The 12,754-nt window shown below is 45.5% G+C and overlaps 1 protein-coding gene across 5 annotated transcripts; it reads right to left on the bottom strand.

Moving 5' to 3' along the window:
- Positions 1-951: 951 nt before the first annotated feature.
- Positions 952-9,097, bottom strand: LOC125774840 (sodium-coupled monocarboxylate transporter 1). 5 transcript variants are annotated; one of them, XM_049445142.1, is made up of 4 exons: positions 8,865-9,097; positions 2,934-3,600; positions 2,100-2,857; positions 952-2,018 (listed from the first exon to the last, which is right to left on the bottom strand). In XM_049445142.1, exons 2-4 carry the CDS (start codon positions 3,598-3,600, stop codon positions 1,482-1,484), a joined length of 1,962 nt encoding a protein of 653 aa, XP_049301099.1. In that variant the 5' UTR covers positions 8,865-9,097; the 3' UTR covers positions 952-1,481. The 5 variants fall into 5 exon arrangements, with proteins under 5 accessions (XP_049301099.1, XP_049301097.1, XP_049301098.1 ...); XM_049445140.1 differs by lacking the exon at positions 8,865-9,097 and adding an exon at positions 7,507-8,016; XM_049445141.1 differs by lacking the exon at positions 8,865-9,097 and adding an exon at positions 4,269-6,156.
- Positions 9,098-12,754: the final 3,657 nt, after the last annotated feature.

Raw genomic sequence — 12,754 nt, 5'->3', positions numbered from 1 at the left:
AGCTACTGGCAGAAAGCAGAAACCTACAAAGCTTTGGCTCTTTACCTTCAATCAAAGCCCACTACACGACCAGCCAGACAAAAAGCATCTGGAAAACTTAACTGTACGGAGAGGGCGGGCACTTCAACGAGCTCATAATCAAAAGGATAAACTTCATTACGGTGGGCTAGATTCTTTTTCTCAGCTCGTGTCTACTATAATTTCACGTCCCCAACTTCACGGTTAGACAGATTGTAGGAATCCACTCACCATGTTGCTGTCCGTGTAAAAGCACTAAAGCTACAATATATTCTACTACTTTTTCTTGCTATTTAATAAGTGGTCTTCTCTTCACAAAAAAGGGATATAAAAGAAGGAAAAGAGAGAGAGAGAGAGAGAGAGAGAGAGAGAAAAAGGAAAGTAGAAAATATGTCACACAACATGCATGATAAGGAGTACATCATTTTCGTGTTGTTTTGTTCGCTTCGTGGAGCTACTTGAAAAATTGTTTCGTTTTTACAACATTGTAGAAGCAAACTCGCATACGAAAATCGAGCATAAAGGAAATGAACGTAGGGAATGAAGAATACCTGAAGTTTCATCAACATCCTTTCAACACGCCCGTAAAACAAAGACCGATGAGTGCAAGATGGTGGCCTGGGATGAAAATTCATCCATAAACTTCAAACCTACGCAAGCCTTTGCATTAAACTCCGCATCATCTTGAACTTTCGTTGGCAAGTGTTTGGCTGGTGTATGATTACACTAATCAAACGGCTTTGTTTTATACTTCTCTCATGTGTGGTGAAGTTGTATCCTCGACTATTCAAAAGAACCATATCGAAAAGCTTTCTTTTTCGTTGTATGCGATCCTTTCTCGAGTTATGCGAATTTATAAACTTTACAGTTCATCGGGAATCATGCCTTGTTAGACTTCCTGCATTTAAACATTTATCTCACCACGCACCTTGGTTCTATTATTTATGCATAATTTATTTTGCTTGTACTTTCTTGCATTACATACTACATTAAATACGAAATAAATTCCATTTGTGACCCTACCCCATTGTCGCAAGCACAATGTCATGTGTCTAGACATGTGCGTACACTTATGCTATTCTTATGACTATTTTCCTTATTTTTTTTTTTGCTAGCACCACATTAACCTGCATCTTGCAACGCACGTTATGGTGAGAATAGAAAACACGTTCCCTTTTCACTAAGCTTGCCATCTTTATAGGACGCTTATAGTCGATAGAAAACAAAACAAAACAACAAAAACATTTCGATCGTGCGTCCATTATGTCATTCGAACGGCAAATACTATTGTGGCAAAGAGGCAAGTAACACACACGGAGGAAACGCGATTCCTCCTGAGTGTGATGAAACGTGTTTGATTGATCTAGGTGGTGCACGTACTCGGTAAATTTCTCTGAGTTTATCACAGTCTTTAAAGTGTTTCATAACGCTTACGAGGAGCCATCGTCTACCCGGTCTACCGGCTAGTGGTCGGTTTCGGTGTCATGCTTCCGGTACACCTCTGGCCTCTCCAACTTTGGCGGTATCGGATCGATGCTCACCACCGTAACACCAGACTGTTCAGAAACCGTATCGAACCCCAGATTGTCACGCTCGAGCTCTTCGAGGGGCGATTTTTTCGTGCTGTTTTCCACCGACTCCACATCCTTGGGCCGAATGTCCGGATTGGAGATGTATCGGCGTTCCTTGCCGGGGAATATCTTACTGCAGTGGTACGCGATCGGATGCAGCAGTTTACGATCGTACGCATCGTCGGTGTGAGACGTCAGCACGCTCACCAGCGTGCCCACGACGACGGTTAGGAAGGTGCCAATCAAGCTGTAGTACATGTACGACACGGAATAGATATTTTGCGGGAAACCGGTAGCGGGCGGTACCGGTGTTTGTGTCGTCGTGTCGAAGTAGGAGAATTCTGACTCCACCTCGAGCGGAGTGTTGGCAAGCAGCCACGATTTGGTAGGTTTCGTTATACCCGAAGAGAATGTGTCGTTTGTACAACCCTAAACAATGGAAAGGAATACCATTGGGTCATTAATAAAGCGAGTTAAAGATTGGATTGTATCGTGCAAAGAGATGCTCACCTCAATGGTAGTTGGTAGCAGTATAACCTCCTTCGACACGGTTAAGCTGCCGAACGTTATCCACAGTGTGATGATGTGGGACACGACCATGCCACAGGCGGCTCCTTTCCAGTTAGCGAGCGGTACCAGCATGGCGAGCAGAAACACACCCAGCAGCGGTCCGGAAGTGGCCGACGTCATTAGCATACTGCTCTCGATAACACCCGACAGCAGTCCCACCGAGAACCCGACACCCATCACGATCACACCGTAGATCGAACCGATGAACTTGATAACGTTCAACTGCTGCTTATCGCTGATACCCTTGAAGCGGGGCAGATGTGACAGAAAGTCCTCCCAGGTGACCGTCGCGAGTGAGTTGAGATTCGATACGTTCAGGCTTAGTGCACCGTTAAACAGCGAAGCCATAAAGATGCCCAAAACGCCTGGCAGGTAGGCAAATTTGTCCTCCACAAAGAATGGTAAAATTTCGTCCATCTTGTTAATGTAGCCGGCCTTCATCGGGTCGCATACGGCGTACACTGCGTATACGCCCATCCCTACAATCCACGCCAGACAGAACAGCACAATAACGACCGGAATGTTGCTCATCAGTGTGCGGCGTACCTCCTTGAACGTGCTCATGCTTAGATAGCGCTGCACGAAGTTCTGCTGACAGCCGAATATGCTTAGCGACATGAACAGCTGGCCAAGCCAGGCCGATGTCGTATCCACGCGTACCGTCACATCGCCGGTGAAGTTGAAAAAATTCAACCGATCTGCAAAACAATTAAGACAAACTATTAGCATTAGCAGGGACATTTTGTTTTGTGAACAATGGATTGGAAACCTTACCGTCATTGGCGGGAATGGTGAATATCTTATCGAACCCTCCGACCGTAATCATCGCCTGTACGATAATGCCCAACGAAATCAAGATCATTGTCACGCCCTGTATAACGTCCGCCGTGATTGCCGCTTTCAAACCACCGAGCAAGTTGAACACGATGCTAATGGCGGATATGCCGATCAGTGATGCCCAGTACGGTACACCGATGACGGTGTTCATGGCCACGGTCGGTGTGTACACGGTGACGCCGAGATTTAGCAGCGACCGTACGATGTACGTGCCAGATGCGAGACATCGCACCAGACGGCTGTTGAAGCGCAGATCCAGATACTGGTAAACGGACGTCACGCCCAGGTTGAAGTACACCGGGATGAAGATGAAGCAGACGACTGGATATGCGGTCACCATGCCGTACAGCGTTTCCCACATGGCCGATCCACGGTAGAACAGTTCGCTCGGGTAGCCCAGAAACGATCGTACGCCGAGGGTGCCACGGGCGATCGACAGCATCATCGCTCCCATCGATATCGTGCCCAGTCCGAACACATAGTCGGCCTTGGTTTTCTCCTTCTTGCCGAAAAACCGACCCCAGAGCGGGAACAGTGTGGAGAATATGATGAACACAATGAACACCGCATAGTCCCAGATAAGGTCCATAAAACTTCTTGCCATCTGGAAAGGTGATGTGAAAGTAGAAACAAATAGACATTTAAATTAATTCACGGTGCAGCTCATAAAATACGTTTTCCTCCCGGCCCTACATGACTACAGCTGTAAAGATACGGCGGTGTATACAGCGAGAGCAGAACAGTGGAGAACAGTGGCGCCCTCTGTGAGCAATTTGTACCATTCCGAGAATGAGTTTCTACGTCTCGTTTTCATCGCACAGGTGAGATAGCACACGTTTGATAGGGCGTTGATTTGCTGTCCTCACATCGGTGATAACACTCACCACAATCAAGCCACGATTCACCGTCGGCGCTATAACCAATCGCGAAATCGCCAGCATAACGTTCGGGTGTCCACCGTCGGAGAAACGAAGCGTCAAGCACGACCGCCCCACTGAATGCACGTCTGTTGTTTTGGTTTGTACGCGTCATCCACGGAGGAAGATCGTGCCTGAATCGCCTGCCTGGAGGTCTTTCCCATCCTTACGGAATCGTTAGAGGGTAAGCGAAATTTCATTTTATCCCCCCAATCCCACTTACAGCCTATAATGATGAATTCGATTAGTGTCCTCACGATAATGGGTAGCCATAAAAGTGGTACCCACTGTTTGGCGCTAAACGCTTTGCTAAACAAACACCACAGCACGCGCTTGCTGTGACGTTTCCACTTACTTACAAAATGCTTCATCGCACTGATCCGACCGGGTAGTAGAAGGCGTTCAGAAAAACGGGGTCTACAAGGTGTAGGGGTTGCACAACTTTCTGCAATCAGCGACAAGCGGCTTGTAGATCCTCTGGTACGCACGCTGTTTACACTACGTTAAAGAACGCAATCAATTCGCACTTTTCGTCATCGAAAATATCACGCGAGCTAGCAGAACGGCAGCGATGGTGACGACTGCACTTGCCATTGACTTTGCCGGACGGATCTTGTGCTATCTGTGCCACTTTGCATCTGCCAAGCTGGCTGCAATGCACGAACGGTCCTGTTCTCTCGATGGTCGCCACTGGTCGTGCCCCGATCGAGCGCATCCAACGATGTAACGCTAATGGGGAATGCGCTTTTAATAGAAGCCCTAACTAGGTGCCAACTGCTTGTCAACCGCCAGTTTTCCTTCCCTAAATACATCCCGCTCGCCCTAAAGTTGGTTTAATCAGCTCCCAACGTGGGACAACGAGAAACAGGCAGGAAAGAAGGGAGACAAAAAATCAACGCGTCCATCCCGTCACGTGGTAACACCACGGAACGGAAAAGGGCAACCATTCTTTTTGCAACTTCCGCCACCGAATGTGACCACACCCGGCCCTTGTGCATTTAGCGCACAATGCAACCCAAAAATAGTAACAACAAAAACATAATCCACTGCTCGTAATTAATTTGTAGTGCGGTGACCGGAACCGGAACACAGCATCACCTACCGGCAGGTGCATGAGGTGGCACCCGTGGAGGTCACTAATCGTGTCGGCTCATCGTCTAAATCGAGGTGCACAACAATTTCACACAGACCGTGGTGCACCGCATCGTTTTGCTACATGCGGAAGAAGAAGCTATTGACAAACGCATTAGCCTGCATTGTGTGGTGCTTATTTTCTGGTTTGGTTAGTAAGAGAACAGAACAAACGTTCGTGTTTTTCTTTTTTTCCTTCCCATTCTATACCGATCAATGATTTCCTTCCGCAACTAAGCGTTTTAAGTGTTGTCGCTATACATTTTTCACCCATCCTTCCCAGATCGTTTTTTTCCTGTTGGACAGAAAGTAATCAAACAACAAATGCCGGTTTCGTGCTTCACATTTCCCGCTTTGTTCTCTTTTACGTAGAATAATTTGTGATCGGATCGAGTGTGAAACCATTTGACCGATCGGATCGGATCCGATATCGACTATCGACTAATGAACGAATTTCATGTTTACAAAGCGTTCTCCAGCATCCGTTTAGTCACCGTTTTGAGTGACGTCGATAATTAACTACGGACGACCGGCCATCTGTGGTGAGACGACCCTCCATTGGAGGTTGATCAAATGGACACACACACACATCGGAGACAGAGTGATAAAAGGTTTGAAGTGATGTTGAAACAGTTTGCCAAGCGCAACTAGATTAATGAGTAAACACTTTGCAAGTGCTACTGTATGTACATTGTGCTCCAGTGATAGGCAATAGTACGCGCCTCGTTACACACGATGATCGGTACAGATTTGCTTAGGATGACTCACGATCATGTATGGGCTATGCTTACCGGTGTGCATTCCTACTCATCCGAGAATTGTGAATTTTCTATTCTACAGCCCTACGACGGGAAGGCTTTAACAATCTGATTTTTAATCGGAATTGCATACATTTAGGCGACATTTTATGAAAACTCTAAATTTCTTGTAACTGTAAATTACAGCCTGGTATAAGTCTCTTCGATTGAATTTTACTAAGTATTGGCTGTAAAGCCTGTGTTTATGCAATTTATACTAAACGTTTGATAGTTTTTTTTTTGGATAATACGTTGCATATACGCAGGCGTTTGTACTCAAAAAATCGTTTTTAATGATTCAACTATTCAGATTAGCTGTGTTTTTAGTATTCTAGATCGTTTTAGGTTGCTGTCGAAAGATCTTCAACGCAACGATATGTAAGTGCGTTTTGTTTGAACATCCAATACATGATTAGTATAAAAAAAATCTTTTCTAAGCTTCAACCATAATACATTTTTATGAGTTGCTATAAACAGAACGATTCAAAAAGGGCAATTTTCACATATCGCAATCATCCGCAATGTAAGTGATGATGATTTGTGTTTGGTTGATCAAATTAAATCAAGCATACTTTTAAATAAAAGACTACACACATTTAGTCACCAATTAGCAGCGTAATGTGAATCGCTCGACGCCAAAGCCCAAATTCATCAAACAGGCCGGAAAAGCTTAATTATGAAGATGTGCGCCGTTCCAAAGCATAGGAGGGCCACGTTTGCATTCCTATGGCTGACCGGTATGACGTGCGCCCCATGTCACCTGTGTGTACGCTCGTTATCGTCCGGCCATCGCAATGAGCAAGATTAGCCCAAACGATTGTAATACCCGTGCCCCCGGGGTACACAGTTCGCTCATACCGTCCGGCCGTTTCTGCAATTATTAATCTCAATGAATTACACATGCAGCACAGTCCGCTGGCAATGCGGGAATGCGTGCGTGGGAATAGCGCATCACAAGCATTCCAGGGAGATGCCGTTTACTTCGTCTCCCTACGCTTAACGCGCCTTGCATTTGGAGATTATTACGGCAGGCTCATACGTGGAAGAATGGTTCTTAAAAAAAAAGCACATTCACACCCATCCCCACACACACACACATGATCGTTACGAGCAGTGATTTGAGCTGTTTTACACCACGAGCATGATGCAAAGACGAGCACAAACGATCGGACCGATAAACATTTGCGTAAGCACCGTGTGTTTAACCAAGCAGCGGTAATAGGGCATAGGAAGGCTAAAAAGTTCACTCACTACTGTAATTTCCCACATGATTGAACCGTTCGGGCACTGCCGGTGGTGTGTGTCAACTAAAAACAAAAAACAAACCAACTCAAAACACATCGAATACATCACACATGGCTGCCAAAGTTGAGTTAATATTTGCGTTTTTTTTCACGTAATTTAACACGTAGATTTAACGCCCGCTTCAATAATGGAGCATTAAAACTTGAAACACACTACAAAAAGCGCATTATTACAGTACACCGGCAGCGATTTTGTTTTTGCTACAATCACTTCGCTCGTTTCTGTCACACTTTGCCAACCGATGGCTGGAGATCCGTCCGGTCGAGAACACAGAACAACAGCAACAAAATGGTAATGAAAATTGAGGGAGAAATACTATCATCCCGGTCCCAACACCGTAAACAATCGGCGGATATTTACCATCATTTTTGCGATGCAACTGCACTTGCACTCTAACACCACCGTACCACTAGGTCGATGCACGTGATATACCTGGCCGGTATACTATGCGCGTTTATGCGCCCGGTTCGACGGTCTTCAGAGTGATCGTGAAGGAGGTCAAAAAACTTTTAATATTCAACTGTACATCGAACGATCGGGTGCGTTACACTACACTTTTTACACTCACTAAAACGGTAACAATTAGCACCTTAATGGTTTACGTTTATGGTCGGTTGAAGCTGTACCCAAAATCTAGAACACCACCAATCACCCGCACCGGGTTTTTTTGCGATAATGCACCTAATGGAAGGTTCGAACCTTCCGTCACAGCAGCAGACCAGCAGCCCAGATGCGTCTCTGACCGGTTAGAACAAGCGACTCTAGACGGCCAATTGTAGCGACTGCACCTGTCGCCACGACGACTAACGTTCGCTGATATTGAACGAGAGCGACGCTACGTTCCGCTACTGTCGAACGACGATCGACCACTGTCGGCGAACTGTTGCGTGAGGCTCGATCGGTGGACTTGGATCGTTGCCAATTCACAACTGCACCTTCTTCCCTCCGTTGTGCTCTTCGCGGCAACCGTTAGCAATCGGTTCGATCATGTGCCAGTGTGGCACTCGCGATCATTCACCGGTGAAAAAACATACCCCCGGCGCAAGGATCTGCTGGTGTGACAACAACGTACAGAAATGTGCGAGTAGTCACCTCATACTCACTGCGAACAATAAACAAACCGAACCATCGAAAGTCTAACCTTGTTGCCAACTCTAAACGCTTGCGTCCGGTTTTGATAAACGGTGGCATGAGTTTATGCAATCCGCCACCTACCATGCGGGAACGTGCGTACCAGGCAAAACATCGGCCGGCATCAGCTGTGTTTTTTTTTTCTTTCCTCCGTTGGCAACCCGATAGGTGCCATCGTGCTAGGTAACTATAGATTAGACCACCAGTTCTTAACCCATTTCCGGTGGAAGCGAAACCTGTTGTTGTTACTGTTGCTGCCACAAGGTACTCACATCGAAATGCAAAAGAATGTCAATGCTCTAGAGCACCATTGGAAAATATGATTAAAGCGGATTTCCGTCACATGGCCCACAAACTCTAGCTGATACGTCAGTAGAGATGTTTAGCACTAATTTGCCGAAAACTCGTCATCGTCAGCTCACGAGGCTGATGTGAGTGTGGATCAAAGGTGCCTTTTTAACTTTGTCTCATCGACTTTATCAGCGTTGCATCCATTAACCGTTGGCAGCCTCGTTGTTGGAAGACTAGTGCACTCGGCCGTGTACTTAGCAAAGCAGTATAACTAAACGACACCGTTATTAACCTACCTTGGGCGTTTAAATCGTTGTCACCTTCGGGATTAAGGAAAGCAATATATCGATATCTTCTTAAAGAGTTCTTCACTCAGAGCACTCCAATATCGCACGACTGTTCCTGTTAGCAAACAACGACTGTTCCGAACAACGATCGACACCGTATTGATAGGTATTCCCACGCATCCGATAGTATTTATAAAGAGTTCGGTCCGTAACCGGCCGGTGTCTCACTCAAGTGGACATGGTTAAAATCAGTATCAGTTTATCAGTGCGCATCCCATGCTGCGACCGGCACGTTCAATGAGTGTATCGACCACGGTCGACCAATAGGTACATCAATCCATCAATCACCGTAAGCCCACAGGTTCGACCGCATCTTGAGCTTGCGTGAACAGCCAAACCGGGCTCGACTGTCGCTAATTTGTGTGACAGACAGATCGATTCACCGATGCTATTTTAAACCATCACACATACTTTATCTAATAATTAATCGACATAATACGACGACGAACGGTACGCTGGGAAACAGAGGATGATCGAGAAATTAACGCTCATGAAGTCGGGATCGGATCGCATTGTCATTAGTCATCTGGGTCTTGTCTTCAACATTATGTAACTGAGAAGCGTTACAATTGCTGAGCCCTTGTAAAGTTCGTTCACACTCAAAACTGCTGAAGAATCCATTTTAAGGTGGGATTTTCCAACCAATTGTTTTGGGGATTTTTCAATGTGCCCTCGGGGCATTTTATCTTCCATCCCACAAAAGGACAACTGAGCTGAATACATCACGAGATATTCGACCTGTTCAATATGTATCCCGCTGGATGTAAGGCTACGCAGACGTGACGCAAACGCCCAGATGATCTGCGACAACAGTTCGATGTTAACGAAACAGGTTTGTTTTTCCCTCATTGGGGAATGTTTGGCCAACTTTGAGCTTTGCTGCCAGTCCTGCTCTAGCAACTCCGCGCCATCGGTAGCACGATCGAAACGCGTGCAATTTTTTTGGGCAAAAATCATTCACTTGACCTCATCTTTTCGCGTATCGCACCGCACCAGTAATGACCGGCTTCACACAGAAGCCTTACCTTCTCTATGGGCCATTATGTTCCGTATTTCGCACTTCCGTACAACACGATTAACTCGATTTCTCTTACTGTGCCTAGTCACGTCCTGACGAGACGTCGCGTAAGACGTATTATCATTTAGAGATTACTTTTTATTAGCCCTCCTGCTGGACGAAACTGCTGGAGGCAATCCTTCGCTAGCAATTAGCATGCCTTGACCGTTTGGGGGGATAACATTTTCTTCAAACATTCGTGCACGTCGTGCACACGCCACCTGACTCATAGTACTTGGATGAATCACACGGGATAGATCGATTTGTCAAGCGTGTCGCTTTAATCAGCAGAGCTGTCATGTAGATGGTTAGATACATATCTGCGAACGATGCTACTCAACAAAAACACCATATCATCATTTTCCACGTTTCTTAAGAGGTTAGGAAAAGTAGAAAAATATAACGCCAGATCTTATTCCGGTTAGAAAAACCAAATTCCGCGAAAGACATATATGCTGTACTTCCCGGAAATTAAATAACAATTAAAGACAGATGTCGAGTTCCTGGAAGCACTTTAAACACTTATTCAACCGTACCGTTAAGAGCGTTAATTAGCAAATCCGTCTCTCTCATCTGATCTTCTACATGCTACGTTCCTATAATAGATATTTAGTAAACCTCAAATGGACGGCCCCTTTGCACGACAGGGCACGGATATCAAATCAAGTCAGATAAAACCAGAAATAGCAGGTCAACACCTCCCCCATAGTTGTAGCGCCACATAAGAAAAAGTAGAAGAAACCTCAATAAATCCACTTACGTAGAACAATTAAACAAAATATGTGCTATATAACAGACACAATAGAATTTCCTTGCAGATTGACGCATTTCGATCAGTCGATAGGAAAAACACCAGCAGACACTTTTAACATCTACCGAACCAGCTCGCGATCAGTGAAGAAGCATTCACTCTCTGCGTGAACAAGTACGCTGGATTGTCTAGCACTAGACCGTAAGTGGTTCAATAAAAGCATCCCCTAACCGTTTGATAACGTGCTCCGGTACGATTCCAACCCATTGTGGTTATATACGTCACGAGACATTGAGCACGCGAGTTGCAAGTCTTTAGCTGAAGTACGTACACTCTCAGTAGCCGAGATTTTGTTTTAAGTACGCTTTACCGGGCGATTGTTGGACAATTTACCCGCAAGTCATGCCATCTTACACTTACGAACACACGATTGATAGAAGATAATTAAGAGTAGTAGTTCTGACGAATGCCATCATTAACCTTTAAGTGCTTCCAACTTCTTGGAACCACTTGATCGACACCGTACGTGAGCTAAGAAGCGTTAAACATGTGTTCCGTTTCCTACCTGTCTACCTCATTGTCACTACAAGCAAATACTAAAAGATAGCTCCCACGCACAGAAGCTGATCAGTGCAGCGGTAAGTAAGCTCAGCAAAATTGTTTCTTTCGCACGCTTAGCGACAGACAGTTGTCCAATGTGTCCCGTGCACATACCGATCCATCTTATCAAAATCACGTGAATCACAGAATTTGGCACAGCCGTAGAGGCGGGCGTAAACAATCAATATAGATAATTATATGCGCCGGTACCAGTAGAGCGGTGTGTCGGTAGTCAAAAGGCCGCAAAGAAGAACTAATGCCGACGTACAGTCTGTTCTGCATGTGATGCTGTGCAGATTGCATAACTCTAGGAAAGATTGATTGCATAACTTTTAGAAATAGTTTTTTTGGGTTTGATTAAATAGTCAACAAAATTTTAATCTTAAATTTTAGATCTTAAATTGCTTACAAATATGGAAGAACTTACCTTTACTGACAGTTATGTTGTTTGTGTATTATTATGCTTAATAGGCCTATCACCCATTAGAAACATGTACGCACGTTCCTTTGCTTATCGATCAATCTACGTTTGTTTTCCTCCCTAAAAAAAATCTTTCTCGCTCTCTCTCTCTCTCTCTCTCTCTCTCTCTCTCTCTCTCTTTCTCTCCACCCAACGTGCCGTTGTGTCAACAACAAACAAACAAAAATACACTACGCACGTTGCACCAACTTGCACTCGTCGGCCAACAGGGATGCGCTCGTTTGCTTGTAGTAGTTAACCGAAAACTTAACATGCGCTGTAGATTATGCGTAGGCAGCAAATGTCACGTGCGCCACTAAGCCCTCGGGGGGAGTTTTGTTTTGGTGTGGAATGTTTTTTTTTTTTGGGTACTACCAGGTAAACAAAATGTTACGTACTTTCAAGATTTTACCGCTAAGAACTGATATGCACACACACACACACGCGCATTCACCGTCACCTTGTGTGATATGAAACACGAACTAGTACACGAGTAACTCCCTCAAGTCTCCAGCCGTTTACAAGCGACGAACGTCCTGCTTGGTCCAGGTCTTGCGCGCGTCTGTTTTTGGAACGGGTCAACACTACCTGCCTGACCCACTAGAGAAAACCCCACTTTTCAATTTTGGCGGTTCGGCCGGAGACGATTTTCAGTTTCAGTTTGCTTGCCTGCAAGATTTCGGACACGTCTTACAGGTCGTTTACTGGTGGCTTCACTCTGCCTATGCACGCTCGTATGCATTACCCTCGCCCGGGCTACTATTCTACGATTCCGCTCACACTCGATCAAGTCGTATCGCTCCCTTCCTTACCTAACATATCGCCCTTTCGCCCTTGAGTGCCCTTTTTTCCGTCCCTTCGACGACTCGTTTGTCTCATGCAGATTCCCACCACTTATTTTTGGCCACCGCTTTCCAGCGGCTCTTGTCCGAACCGTCCGAAGACCTTCCAATCGTCATCGGTGGCCCCTG

Source organism: Anopheles funestus, chromosome 2RL (genome assembly GCF_943734845.2).
Source record: "Anopheles funestus chromosome 2RL, idAnoFuneDA-416_04, whole genome shotgun sequence".
In the NCBI taxonomy this organism is placed as follows: Eukaryota; Metazoa; Arthropoda; class Insecta; order Diptera; family Culicidae; genus Anopheles; species Anopheles funestus.
The sequence above is the reverse complement of the archived record's forward strand: the minus strand, read 5'-3'. Positions and strand labels throughout refer to the sequence as shown.

Excerpts from the sequence above, each read along its gene's own strand:
- LOC125774840 (XM_049445138.1), bottom strand. The coding sequence starts at position 3,937 with ATGCTGGCGATTTCGCGATTGGTTATAGCGCCGACGGTGAATCGTGGC. Across the intron at positions 3,601-3,880 it reads TGAATCGTGGCTTGATTGTG|ATGGCAAGAAGTTTTATGGA; the intron begins GTGAGTGTTATC and ends TCACCTTTCCAG. Across the intron at positions 2,858-2,933 it reads CACCATTCCCGCCAATGACG|ATCGGTTGAATTTTTTCAAC; the intron begins GTAAGGTTTCCA and ends ATTGTTTTGCAG.